The sequence below is a fragment of the Aulonocara stuartgranti genome (assembly GCF_965226115.1).
Source record: "Aulonocara stuartgranti genome assembly, chromosome: 5".
NCBI classification, from domain to species: Eukaryota; Metazoa; Chordata; class Actinopteri; order Cichliformes; family Cichlidae; genus Aulonocara; species Aulonocara stuartgranti.
Window position 1 is genome coordinate 21,240,962 of NC_138943.1, and position 14,416 is coordinate 21,255,377.

Below are 14,416 nucleotides of genomic sequence, written 5' to 3' on the forward strand. Positions count from 1 at the left end.
CAGCTGATGGAACAATGCTTTGTTTTTTTGTTTTTTACTTAATGCTCTATGTCCTTGTCATAAGTGAGAGTTCAGGGTTTCGTGTATTTTGCATTATCATATAGTGACTTGAGCTTCATTTTAATTTATGTCACACAGAAATGAAACTGTAGGTTTCCCCATTTATTGTAAAAATTGGAGCCAAGACCGCATTTCCGTCATTTCCTATCTTTCACGCTTACTCTGTCTTCACTGTGTGCAACGCAACTGCACCTTATTAAAACTGGTGCAGACGTACCATCTGATTACCAAATCTAAATCAGCAGATGAACTCCTATGTTAACACTGGTGCAGTGAGAAATTAAATATTTAACTAAACAGATGTATTGTAGAGACATAACATGATCAGTCTGTGGATCCCACCTGCATGTATGTGCGTATTTGCGTGATCAGATGGAAGGGTGAGCTATTAAGCTGTCCTTTCAATAGCACAGGCGTGTCGTCATGCTTGAATTTAATCACTTGTGGCTGGTAGCAAATGCAACTCGTGTGTATTGTAAAAGGTTTGAATGATGATGAAGTAACAAGACCGATGTCTCTTAACATGAAACTGAAATCTAGAAAGCAGGAGGGGTAAAGTTTAGTCACGCACCATTATTAATAACTTGGTAGTCAACCACACATTGGTGCTAATGTTTACATAAGAGTAAGCTGGTTCGTGCACAGAGTTTTGGGTTCTCTGTGCATTTGAGTCTTTTTTGTATCGTCTTTGTTCACGCTGCTATCTGCACTGCTCTGAGAAATGAAGGTAATTAGGGATCCCTATCCCTGTGCCGCACTGGCAGTGAGTCCCCGTTGTCATCAAGTGAAGAGTAACAGGTGAACCTGGCCGCACACAGGAGTGAGCTGTGTGGAGGGATCACTAGGTTAGACAGCCTTGCCCCTTTCTGCCACTTTTTGTTTCTGGATTCAGATGATGGCAGCAGAGCGTGTTCCTCTCCAGTCAGCCATGACCTGAATAATTTACAGTAATCAACATCTTCAGCCATGAGAGCATGAGCTCACATATTATTCCAGTTTTTTAGTCTTAGAGGAGCGTGCCTGCTGTAATTCTGTTATGTAAGAAATTCAGATACATGCATCTGATATATTAACAGTTGATCAAGCAGCCTAATAAGTATACCTTTTGGTTTAATCTAAATCTGGGGTTTGACTAAACTGAGGCATTAAAAATGAGCCATTTTTTTTCTTTCTTTCTTGTGTTTTATCTGCTGAACGTGCAGCCACACAGATGCCCCCTGGGAATAATCCACAGTGCATTTTGCCTCCTTTAATACCTTTCTCCAGTATTAAGGATGCAGCCTCAAACTGTTTGCACGGCTTTTGCATTTCTTCATATTCCCCATGAGTTTTGAAAATGCTTTTTAGACGCTTGTGGAACAAATAATTACACAGACACCCCATTTCTAGACACACACAGGGCATCACAAGTCTCGGCTGCTGAAGAATTAATATGAAAATGCCCAATTTAGTTCCAAAGTGAAACATTTGAGATAGCAATCCATTTTCCCGTGGAAGAGAGCCAGAGTCAAGTAAAAGCCTTTGCCTGGAAACAAAAGAAACAGCTCCTTTGTGCAGATCATATTCTTCTTACATGTAACTAATGTCAATCAAGTTTTTGTCTCACTTTGAAGTCACACGGGAGATCAACCCAGTGAGGGAGATGGTGGATGTTGCCGTGTAGTAGTTACTGCATCGCCTGTTTAGTAGTTTTTTCAGCAGCCTCGCTCATTTATCATTCTTTTACTGCTTATGGTTATGCCCGGAGCCAGAGATGCAAACAAAAATCAGGTCAAAATGATGATAAGCATCGAGATAATATCTCCAGAAATGAATGCCTATCCACATGTGTAGCCTGCTGCATTAAAGGGTGTAAAACCACAGTCTTGTCAGCATCATAAGAATAATTTTGTCAACCATACAAAGTCAAAACGCGACTTAAGCGCCTTCCTTACAAAACAACTCGTTTAACTTCAGAAAAATGCACTTTGGAGGCTTTCAACGCACAAAAAAATCCCAGAAAATAAGAAAGGGGGGGAAAAGAAACACATTTTCTTACCTGCCAACGGTTCCTCAGTTTCCAGCGCTACCGTGCAGTGGATCCTCGGTGCAGACTAAACGCATATCCTTCGCGCCACTGTTGGAGTTTTTCTTTTTAAAGCCTAAAGCAAGTGTGTTTGCGAACTACAGAGGAGCTGGGGAGCAGGGTGGATGAAGGAGGTGAGCGTAGCTGCCTGAAGTTTGAGCCGCGTGCCAGGCAGCTGTCCGTGGTGCTGAAAATAATAATAATAACGCCACACACACAGCACAAAGAGTCGCCGGATTCCTGGAGGAGCGATTCCTGCAAACAGCGGTTCAAAAGTCACAGCTCCTAAACGCGCTTGAAATAAATGCAAGTGAAGCCCACATCACTGCGTTGAGCGAGAGAGGGTTCTCTCTCTGTTTGAGCGTCAAGTGTGAGAGAGATTAATAAGACGGCGTGCATTAAAGGTGTTGTTTATCCTGGTGGGATGCCAGTTTATCGACTTGGCGCCCTGAGAACCGACACAAAGTTTAAATTCTACCTGTTACTCGACTGGCAAAATCCCCCATAGCTGGCAACGAGACACATATGTGTATATATATATATATGTTGTTGTTTTCGTTGTTTTTTACATCAGCTGATGAACGCGCTCGCTGCGGATATGACCACAGCAACCTGGGAGAACTCTCAGAAGGTTTTTCGCACTTGAACAAAGACGCAGTTGCTCCACGCAGGAGCAGTCTTGGATATAGCAGTCTGCCTCGTCGCAACTCTGTGCCAAATTATGTCATTTAGAGCCCAATGAACCGACTGCGTGGCTTCCTGCAGACGCGAACTGACGGACTGTGGATGTCAGTGGAGAGAAGCTTTAAAGAATCGCCCGCTGTTTAGTTCAAATGTGCGGGGGGGGGGGGGGGGGGTGTGATTATCTCCAGATGTGATCATTTTAATTTGGGATCGGCAAACAAGTTGTGACACGGCGCGAGATGAGTGTGAGGTCAGTCCCAGATGGCAGGCCGATGCGTTTCAAGGGACGTGCGCTTGGAGAGGGGATGTGCTGGGACCCCCCCTCCTTCCTGTCAAAAGCAGCTTCGCACACGCAGTCGTGGGCTTCTAAATTTGTATGTTGAGACTTCACATCGTCTCTCTCTTTCAGTGTAATGAGATTAATAATTAACTTCATGGACAGGCAATAATCTCCGCGCCCTCGAACGCTGTGTGACACCCATGTGGGTTTCACAATTAATTAAATCAGTTGTTGACCCTGTGTGTCATCGCACTCTTTTCCTCACCGATTTTTATTTTTGCCTTTGGACCACGGCTGGGGTGCCAGAGTTGATCCTGAAAGTGCAACACACATGTGGTGAGGGCATCTGTCCCCGCAGACTGGTCACGCACAAGACACCGATCTCATTTTTTTTTTCTCGTCAGAAAAAGATAATATTACTAAAGGCTGGCGTGGTTTGTGCGTTTTCTGGTCAATAGATAAGGTTATATTTCTGCTTGAGACTTGCAAGGCAATCGAGGACAAAGTGAAGGAAAAAACACGGTTATAATGAACCCTCCAACAAAAGTGGCCCTTGGTTAGATTGCGTGCTTGATTTGTGGGAATCACTGTATCAGACCAAAAGATCAGCGCTGTGTTGATGGTGGTTGTTCAGTAACACTCAGGTGTCACATCTTCATCTTCTGCCATCATCTACTGTTCATTTATTAGGATTTCCTGAGAGTTTAAGGAGCCAGACCAATATTACATTTTGGGGATAACATTTGTAATAGAATAACTTTAATAGATTAGCTGTTGCGCATTCTTAGAGTCACTTTTTATTATTTAAAGATCTGTTAAAAATGAACACAGTACATTTCTGCAACAACAGGGTTTAGAAATAACACTGATGTCATAATAAAGTTAACACTTATGAGATTTTTGCAGAGTATCAGTATAGATGTTAAGGGTCCAATAAACATGGAAGGCAGCTTAAATAAAAGATTTCATTTCTGCCTAACACCATTGTGGAGCTCCATATCTCTAAAAAGCCAAAGCGCATCTGAACATTAGATATGCCAAATGTGAAGCAGAGTTTTTAGAAGAACTGGCTATTTTGGTACATCAGGGTACCCATGTGTACCCATTTGAAATTTCTCAAGTCTCTTTCTGTCTGCTATGGTGACGTCAAAGCATGTGGAATATTTTTGAAACTGCAAATATGCTATTGAAGTATTGCTGCTAGCACATACTCTGCTGTGTTACTGTGGTAATCATGTGACTGACGTGCAGACTGAGTTGTAATTCATTGGGTTTAACAAAAGTATTATTTAGGATTTGCAGCCATTTTTATAAATAATCCTCTATTTTCAGAGGCTCAGAAGTCATTTAAAGATTGAATGACAGTTTCATTGCCAGGTTAGTGTACCAGAAGGGTTAACAGTTTAAGATCAACACATGGAAGCAACTCTAGATCTTTTATCTGCTTAATTTGTTGTGAAATACTGTGGAAACAGACCTTGCCTGGCCATGAAAATGCTTGTCAGACAACTGTACAGTTACTTTTGAACATGCAAATATAGAGGTTATGTACAAAAATGGCTGTAATTCCTAAATAATACTTTGTAAAACTCTTTGAAGTGAAGCTGAAGGACTGTATTGCAGTCAGTCTGGATTGTTTTATATCCAACCCACTGTCGGTGGTGGTGTATGGGGGCTTCTTCTTCTTTGGCCATTCCCTTTAGGGGTCGACACGGCAGATCATCTGCATCCTCCTCTGTGGCACCAACCCCATGCACGTCCTCCTTCACTTCTCTTCCTCCTGCTGGCAAACCATCTCACCTTGCTTCTACTGGCTTTTATTCTTCTCTCCAGAGCATACCTCCACCTTTCCATAGCCTCTTCCACCTGCTCCCAAAATACGTATCACTGTCCAAATACTCCAACTGCAAGTCAAATGCAAAGAAGAGTGTAGCTGTGAAATCCTTCTTCAGTGGACTTTGGTGTCTACACATCTAATTTGGCTTGCATTCCTAACAAGCCCTAAATACATTTTTCTTTATTCAATTAAGTCAATATCCTCAACACTAACAGCACGACCAGGCACATGAAAGGCTTTTCTCTCTCTCTCTCTGGTTAATGGCGTATTACTCAGTAAAATTACCATGGTTACAATGGCGCTGGATTGGAAACAAAACATTAACACTTATAGGTCATGATGCTCATTAAGAACCGCAGGCTAAAGAACAAGTATGTCCATCAAACTTCAGTAGTCAGCTGGAGCCTATTCTTCCTGTTGTTTTGTGCACACAGCTGATTAAATAAATTGTAGAACAAATGCCAAACCACTCAGTCAAATGTTGACCCGATCGATGCAGCGCCGGCATTTGGATAAACATTTTGTGAGACTAATCTTAAGTGTTTATGCTTTCCAAATGTATCTACATTTGTATTATTTTATGCATTCTGATTAAACAGTTTCCCAGTTTCCCAGTCCTAAGGGTGCTGGGGAAATTGCTCACTTAAAAAAAAACAACCCTTAAAGCAGTGTATTGTTTAACTCACCCAGCACTGAAAAACTGATGTTATGGGCTATTTTGTACCATTTCTCTTTTATGCTTCTTATGAATTCACATGTAATCCCCACAAAGCAATCGTTACATCATAAAGTCGTGAAACTTCAGAGAAAGCTTTGACTGCCACACACACTTTGTTACCTTCCTGCATCCCTGTTGGGAAACGCACAAAAAAATATAGATAAAAGCAGCAGAGCGGAGACCATTTTTGCTGTTCTTCTCAAACTAACATTTCTTTGAAAATTTTATTACACACAGGAAGACATACAATGCATCGTACATCATATCCGACGTCAACCTACAAACATGTTACATCTAGTTTCAGATAATAGGTGAATTTTGTCTACAACAACATAAATGTAAATGAAATGTGGCAGAACAAACTGCCCACAGAAAATGAACAATACGTTAAAATAATTCAATTAACCTTTTTTTGCAGAGTGACAATAAAATATTCTGTACACCTTTCAGGGGGAAAGCTTACAAATATGTTTGAACTTTAATCTAAATCTTAGTCCTGGTGTCCCGGAGGCATTGATGATGTTACTTTAATAATCTTTTTCTCCACCTCAGCTTTTAGAATTTCCCCTCGTATAAAATAACACAATGAAACAGCACCATGAACATCTCTACAGCAGCGGCAACGCCTGCACTTTTTCACCCAGTCGTTACATCACAACACCAAAGTCGGGTAATGCGCACAAACGCGTGACACAAATTTCCTCAGGACTTGACCTTGAGAGTGGGGTTGCAATATCACCTGTCACATATGGGCAAAACAACATATACTTTCTGATGATCCATGATAGTTGGTAACTCTGTTTCCCCCTTGCTTTTAATCCTTAATCTTAAACTGAAAGGTTACTTCTAATCTGAAAGGGAATTAAAGTGATCCAAACAGGATTACAATTAAAATGAAATATCTAATTAAATCTCCCACTTGTTGTGTGTATGTTTGTATAGGCAGAGATACAGGATCGGGATTTTTTTTTCTTTTTTCTTTTGAACTGAGATTAGAGCATAACAGAAAGTACAGGCTTCAAAAAGAGATTTAGAAGGCGCGGAAATACGGCATGTTGGTCATTACATTAACGGCTTTAGATCCATCAACAAGATTACATGACAGATAACCAGCAACAGCACAGCTGAGAAGCTCTCCAGCATGCCAGTGTTACGTGGCTACATCCCTTATCTCCTCAGCATCCTCCCTACTCCTCTCCTTCCCCTAAGTGCTCCTTCTTCTCAGCCGCAAGTTCAGCTCCTTCTCTAGCTCCGCCTTCACCTTCAGGAGTGTCCTCCTCTTCCCCATATTCCTTCTTCACCCTCTCTTCACCTTCCCCCAGCTCCTCCTGATCCATGTCAAGCTCTTCAAAGGAGGAGCCACTGCCCACTGAGTCATTAGAGCCTCTGTCGCTATGGTCCCTGTATTTAAGGTCTTCGCTGGCATCTAAAACGTCTCTCAGGGGCAGTGAGGAAGCCATGGAAGCGGCTGTGGAAACAGCCAGGGACGTCTCTCTGCTGTCCCAGGGCACGCCACCGCTTACTGAGCTCACATCACTGTGGGAATCTGCACCTGCATCAATGCAAAAAAAAAAAAACAAAAAAAAAAAAACCAGAAGAAATTGATCAAATTGGCTGTGAGAAAATGGGTCATGCACAACTAATTAACAAAATAAAATCATTGGAGGAAAGGCAGGAAAGCTCACGTAGACTAAAACTGAAAGATTGATTTTACAGGTGAACAGAGGAAGTCTGTACTAAATATTTTGTTAATTCAGCAAGGTGGTGTTCTGATACTCTGTAGCGATGTGAAAACTTCAGTGGCTGAACAAAGTCATTAGGATTCATCCTCCGGGACATTGCTGCAGATATTCAAATAATGGTGGCAAGGCAGAGACTATTACTTACACAAAGCACGCAAGAAAGAAACAATGGGAACAGCTACGGAAAATAGTAGTTACTGCATGTATATATCTGTAGCCAACTTCACAATCGGTTGTCATATCTCGTGACTTTATGATCCATGGCAACACTGCGAATATGGTTAAAAAGCATCATCTTCTCAATGTTGGTTGGGTAATTAACATTAACAATATGCTTAGTATTGAAGCTCATCAAAAATGATGCAAGGATGTGAAGATATGGGTATATGCACTTACATACTCCTCCATCCTTTGATCACAGATTAGAAATGTAACGTTGGCTTCATGAAACCTAAAAGTGCTCACCGCTTAAAATTCAGCAGATGTAGCTCAGTCAACTTTAACTAATCAGATGAGCTCAGAGGGACCAAAATATTATTGAGAGACATTATTTATACAAAAGTCACAGACCAGCCATTTACATGTTGGCATTACTTGCATGAAATTGTGTAATGGACTATAATTTGCAGAGAGGGATATTCTTGCTGTGCATATTGCATATCTGTAATCACAAAGAATGTCCATTAACCTGATTGATGGAGATTTTCTCACCCACATGATCAGCTTACTAATGCTCTCTGTCTAAACCTGATTCTAATTGCCCTTTGATCTATGATTCACTGTGACCCAATAACCACTTATTGTCCCTGATGAATGTTATTCATAGGAGTTTTTGTGCGAGCGATTTGGAAGGTTATTGCTGTACTGTGTAGGTGGACCAAAAAAAATCTGCATTATTTAGGAGAAATTTAAAAACTAAAACTTACAGGAAGGTTTAAATACAACATGTTCAAGGTTCACGGAAAGAAAAATACTCTGCATGGGCCAAAGATGTAAGCAGAGACACATGAAAGATATAAAGCTTTTTCTGCTTAGCCTCCCTAAAATTACAAATGAAAACTGGCATTAGGGCAAGAAATGTGAGAAGAACATCACACCTCCCACCTACAGAAGAAATATTACTCAGTGATCTTTCCGCAGTTGGTCTTCTCGAAAATACTTCAAAGAAGTGGAGGAAAAGCCCATGTGACGATAACTTTTAAAAAGGCTCCCTGTATAAAGCTGTGATCACATGCTGAATTAATGTGTTGAAGTTTGATTTTATACATATATGCATTACTGCGCAAAAGTCTTGAGCCACTCCTCATTTCTTTATATTTTCCTTCTTTTTTTTTTTTTTTTTTTTTTCTTTTTGGCCTGTCCCGTTTGGCTCTTTTGCCATCAGAATTGTTGTCTAAAGGCAAAGAAAGATGCCCAACGGATTTACTTTACCAAACTGACCATCCCAGCCTTGCCGTAATGGTCCATTTGATTCACCTTTTATTGTTTATTTTATTTTCACTTACTGAATACGGGACAGACTTGACTGGGGGAAAGAAGGGGAGAAAGAAAGAGGGAAAGAGAAACAGCTGAGAAGAGGGACGGGGGAGAAGGGCAAAAGACAAAAACCAACAGAACGGGCAGAGAAAAAAAAATGCATATATCAATCACCTGGATCACCTGCTGAGAAAGAAAAAAGAAAGCAAGCAGAAGAGAACAAGAGTAATAGAATAAACAACATCACAATGATATATGGGAATATGACAGTAAATACTAAATGTTAAACATTATTGTGCAGCACATAAGATGAACAGAACACAGTGTGCTTTGAGGTAGGAGCCAAAAAGGGTGTAGTTTGTGGGTGTGATCACCCGTGTGTACACCTGTGAGCATGGACGCGCTTGTTTTTTGTTTTTTAAAAGGTTCCTTCATGTAATAATCTGCTAGAGGGTGTGGGGGGGCCACAGCCCCGTCCTCCAGGGCGTGAAGCAGGTGTGGAGGAGATCAAAACTCCAGACATCCAGAGGCCCCCAGAACACAAGAGACCAAGGAAGACCAACAGAGGGGCAGCTGCGCCACTGTCCCGGAAAGAGCTGAGGAGAGTCCCAGATGAGGGCTCACTCAGCAGCCGCGGAGCAGAAGCCAGGGGGAGTTGCAGTGACGCGCCCGTGAGCTCCGCCGGCAGCCAGCTGCGCCTGAGTGACCGAGCCCCAGGCCGAGAGGCCGGGGGCACCCCACCTCCGAAGTGGCCCGAGCGAGCCCCAGGCTCCAGGCCCCGATAAGCGGCCGCCAAGGAGTGAGCCGGTGTGTACCTGGACGCCCATCCCCGGACACAAAGAACCACCAACGCACCGATTTCTGAGGGGGTCCGCCACTGGCAGGGGAAGTGGTGGTAGGGGGAGATAGGCCTCCAAACCTTGGAGGGCCTGAGATGTCCCCAGAGAGGTGGCGCCTGACACCCAACCTGACATATAGACACAGACATACAGGCACACACAGATACAAACATCCATTCCCACCCTCATGCTCTCATATGCACTTACTCCACACTCAACCAACGTGGAGACAGACATAAAGAGACGTTGTACACACGATCACACTCCCCAAGCGTACTCTACAAACCGGGTCTAGGTGCCCCCGCCCCTGGAGGGGGGAACTGCACCCAGACCCAGGTGGTGTTTCCCTTTTCCCTGCGGTGGGGGGAGGCAGACCGCCCCGACTCCGCAGCAGCAGGAAGGCTCCACACTCCAGACCGCAGTCGGACGGCCAACTCCTCCTCCTAGTCCTAGCCCCCCTGCTCCAGCAGGTCGCAGAGAATGGGGGTGAGAGAAGACTCCAAACCTCCCTCCACCCGCTCATTGTAATGTTGATGCATGTGTGTTCTAAGGTGCATTTAAAACCCAGGAGGGCTTGGAGCTACCTGCCAGAGAGCAGCAGGTAAGCGCATGGTCCCTCCTGCTAGCCCTCAATGTCTACGTGTATTTAAAATTGAGAGGTGGGCAACGATGCCAGGGGTGGGGTGTACACCCTGATGGTACTTTGGACTCCGTGCATCGTGCCCACCCCCAAGATCCTATATGTATGTGTAATGAGAGTGTGAGTAATGTGAATGTCTAAGTTGTGGGATAAAATTGAGGCAGACTTCATTTTAATTATTTTAAAGTGGTGTTGAGAAAAGGTTCTCCAGGCTTTCTGAAGGTCTTTGAAAGTTTTTCTTTGGACGTTGGATGCTTGTTCGCTTGTTTTCAGTTCAGTCCTTGTACCTGACCAGTATCAAAGAGGATGCTTTTTTGTTTGTTAACCCACTTGATCTATGAATCATTAACCATAAAAGTGCCAAACTAAAGGGATGAACCACTGTTGTGCCTACACATAACAGACATCTTGGCAAAGAAAAGAAAAAAAAATACATTGTTAGGCAACTAACAGCTTGTCACAAAAACAGTTCATTTGATTTCATTTCTTTGGTTGAATCAACAAAATTTCCAAAGATAAATCCGTTTGATAGGTATAAAATTAGACTTTTGCACCAACAAGGTAATTCACAAATAATTTTTAACTAAAAAACTTGGCATATTTCAGCACGGTGTGCAGTGTGTCTTTTAAAACGTTGAGAAAAGTAAACAGTTGGAGGGCAAAAGAAAAAAGAGCAGGTTTAAAACCTACAGCAGATGAATAACACCTGAAAGTAATGTCCTTACGAAACAGGAAGAAATCCTGCAAAGACCTGACAGAAGAGATTCAGCTGATCCATCTGCTACTCGCTGAAGCTCCTCTCAAATTCTGATGAGGATTCTTAAGGAAGGGATACGGGGAGAAAAGGTTGAGGTATGACAAATTATACAAGAATTCGACTGAAAATCAGTGGCACGAGGTTTTATGGAGTGATGTATCCAAATCTAATTGTTTTGGTTCAGATAAGTGGAGAGGTAAAACAGTGTGTTTCTACAGCCATCTGTAGAACACAGTGGAGACTCTGTCATGGCTTAAGCTGCATTTCAGTCAGTGGTGTTGGGGATCTAGTTAAAACTGGTGGACTTACAAACATATTGTGATACTATCTTAAAAGGTTTCATTTTTCAGCATTTAATTGATTCCAAACACACTATCAGTACAGTAAAATCAGACCTGGGTAGAAAAGCAAAGAGTGGTACACTAGCAGTCATGGATTGGCCTCCCCAGAGCTCAGACCGCAACATTATTGAAGCAGTGTGGGATCATCTTGACAGAGAACGGAATAAAATGCAGGCAACATCCAAAGAAAAGCTTTGAATGTCCTCCTGGAGCCTGGTGAGCTATTCCTGAAGACTACTTAAAGAAATGATAAGAAATCTTGCCTAAAGGTGTTCAGACTGTCTTAAAGAATATAGGTGGTCACACCAAGTTTGACTCTCAAGCTTGTCTATTTTTGCGTCTGGACTTCTTTAAGTTGCTTGAAGACGTCTCATCTGAGAAGCTTCTCAGTTCTGAACTGAAGAAGCTTCTCAGATGAGAGATGAAACGTCTTCAAGCAACTTAAAGATGTCCAAATGCTTTTCTTTCCAAGCTCCTTAGACTACAATGACCTGGATGACTGCCTTCACAGACTTAAATTGTTTCTGCAAAGTAGAAGGACAGCCTTAAAATGAAATGTGTTTGACAAATAAAACCGAATCTGACTTGACTATCCCATTAGACACTAAAACACTTTTATCCACATCATTGTCTTTCTGCCTTCACACTCCAAATGAATCTCATCCACACATCTAAGTGTGTCTGCACTAAATCTATCATCAGGGACCCAAACACAATAAACAGGGAGTCTCCAAGCTGCTCTGTGAGGTTCACCATTTCTTTTTATTTGAATCCCAACAATCTAATTATCACATCCAGCAGATCTGATCTTGTCTGGAGTGTAAAATATTACATATGGAAGTCCATTTAGGTCATTATAATAACTATTTATGAGCCTGTTGATTAGCTAGCATGTCCAAACACACCCGATGGGAACAGTCTTGGGTGGCACAGAAAGTGGTTATTTGACACGGTGGTGCTGCTTCAAAATGCATATAAACGGGTTAATGTAGTGATCCATAGTCTATTTCATTTGTGTGTTGCAGTGAAAAGATTGTTCCAAAGATTCATTTTACAATATAAGGTTTTACAGGAAATAATGGGTCTATTTAGGGTAATTGGGTGGACAGCCCCCCAAGGAAAAACCTCAACATACTGGACAACTTTCACCCTTCACTACAACTGCAAGCAAGTCCTGAAATTGCTAGTGTGGTTGAAGCCTGTGAAAGTCTTTTAGGTAACATTTGCCTAAATTAGTTGTTAAATTGGGCCCATTGGGATTATTAGCAGAGAATCAAGGTCTTGTTCTTCAAACTGTTTGAAAAAGAGAAGAGGATTTTTAAGGAGGTAATTAGACACAGACAGGGCTTCCTTAGTGCTTGGATAAGCAGAGTGGATTGCGAGAAGAGTGCGAAAAGGAATGCATAAACATACATTAAGAAGTGATACACTTAATGGATCATCATATTTACAGATGAGAGCCAAAGAGAACAAGCGTTTTAAGGAAGCTCATCATAAAAAACACACTTACACTGTGTTTAATGAAACTTCTTAATTTGGATTGTTTGGTTGTATTTGTTGTTTGCTTCAGTGTGCAGTAATATCATAGTAAAATGTCTTTTCATTCTTAAAGTAAACAGTGTACAGCCCTGATGTACAGTTAATGTTGTCAAATATATTAATGAGCAGAGCTGGGCCGCATATATAATATATATTACAGATGGTCAATCGCCATTAAATTGGTATCGGCTTACATATAGTGTGTCTGCTCTAATTGCCACTCAAGACACACTCCCCAGCCACTTCATGAGTTGCACTGGTTTGAACCCTTTTTTGGCATGTGACAAATCCCCTGTTTAACCACATCCCAAAGGTGCTCTACTAGACTGAGATGTGGTGACTGTTGAGGTCATCTAACTACAGTTAGATGAGCTTTGGCGTGTTATCCTGCTGGAAGCAACCATCAGAAGGTGGGTACACTGTGGTCATAAAGCAATGGACATGCTCTGCAACAATACTCAGGTAGGCTGTGGTGTTTAAATGATTCTCAGTTGGTACTGCAGGGTTCAAAGTGTGAAAAGAAAATACTCCCCATAGCACTGCATCACCAGGAGCATGCTGAACTACAGATACAAAATTCTGACCCTGCCACCTTAACTACAACCCTGCCAATAGAAAAAGGACTTCTTTAATCAAAGGCAAATACTCACTCATTCAGAATATTTGGGGGACTTTTCATTTATCTGTTATCTAAAGAAAACTGATTTGACCTCAGTGTTGGAGATTCCTCATGATCTACCTATAAATAGCCTTTTGTGATATCCAAATGATGCTCTAAAATGTTTTAAGCACTGGGCACGTCTTGGCATTCTGAGTAATGGACATTTAATAAAGATAGATTCTGTTTTTCACAGTGACGATTTATGGACGCTAATTCAAAACCACAGATCACAGCCAAGAAGGAAAACTGCCAAGAAGTGGGTAAAAAAACATTTCTCTGACGGAAGAAACGGTATTCAAAGGCATTCAACAAATATTTCCACAGAAACTGATTTCCAAGCCAATTTTCACAAGTATGAAAAAGCAGAACACACAACTCTCTGATAAAAGAAACTCTTCAAAATAAAATAAATAAATAAAAAATCCACCTCTCTGCAAACTCCACTTATCGTTTCGTTTCTACTACACACAGTAGCTAAGCATTGTTAGCAGTGTCAGCATTGTTCTGAATGATTAAAAAGGCTCTGCGTGTTAAATGTGGAGCATAAAAAGAAATATCACATCTTTCCAAAAAAAAGTGTTTAAAGTGAATGTGACAAATGTTTATACACAATCTTCTGTTGTACCACTTAGTAAGACCAATGTTTATCGAACTGTCTTTGAATAGTTTGTGAACAGTATAAACTGATGTGATAAATCATCGTTAGACTGGTACCACAGCAGTTGAAATACTACAACAAAAGAATAGTTTGAAACTAGGGCTGGTCCATATTATACC

The 14,416-nt window shown here is 41.6% G+C and overlaps 2 protein-coding genes and 1 long non-coding RNA gene across 3 annotated transcripts in view; 1 reads left to right on the top strand and 2 right to left on the bottom strand.

The window, feature by feature from the left end:
- Positions 1-2,714, bottom strand: part of grm2a (glutamate receptor, metabotropic 2a) — a 33,852-nt gene extending 31,138 nt beyond the window's left edge. The window contains exon 1 of the mRNA XM_082532191.1: positions 2,099-2,714. The gene's annotated coding sequence lies outside the window, so the exon portion shown is untranslated. The remainder of the gene's footprint in view (positions 1-2,098) is intronic.
- Positions 1-14,416, top strand: part of LOC309706017 — a 52,369-nt gene that overhangs the window by 32,921 nt on the left and 5,032 nt on the right. The window lies entirely within an intron of this gene.
- tex264a (testis expressed 264, ER-phagy receptor a) overlaps positions 5,829-14,416 on the bottom strand; it is an 80,923-nt gene continuing 72,335 nt past the window's right edge. Inside the window, exon 4 of the mRNA XM_082532193.1 lies at positions 5,829-7,196. Coding sequence (XP_082388319.1) covers positions 6,832-7,196 — 365 coding nt within the window. The 3' untranslated portion in view covers positions 5,829-6,831. The remainder of the gene's footprint in view (positions 7,197-14,416) is intronic.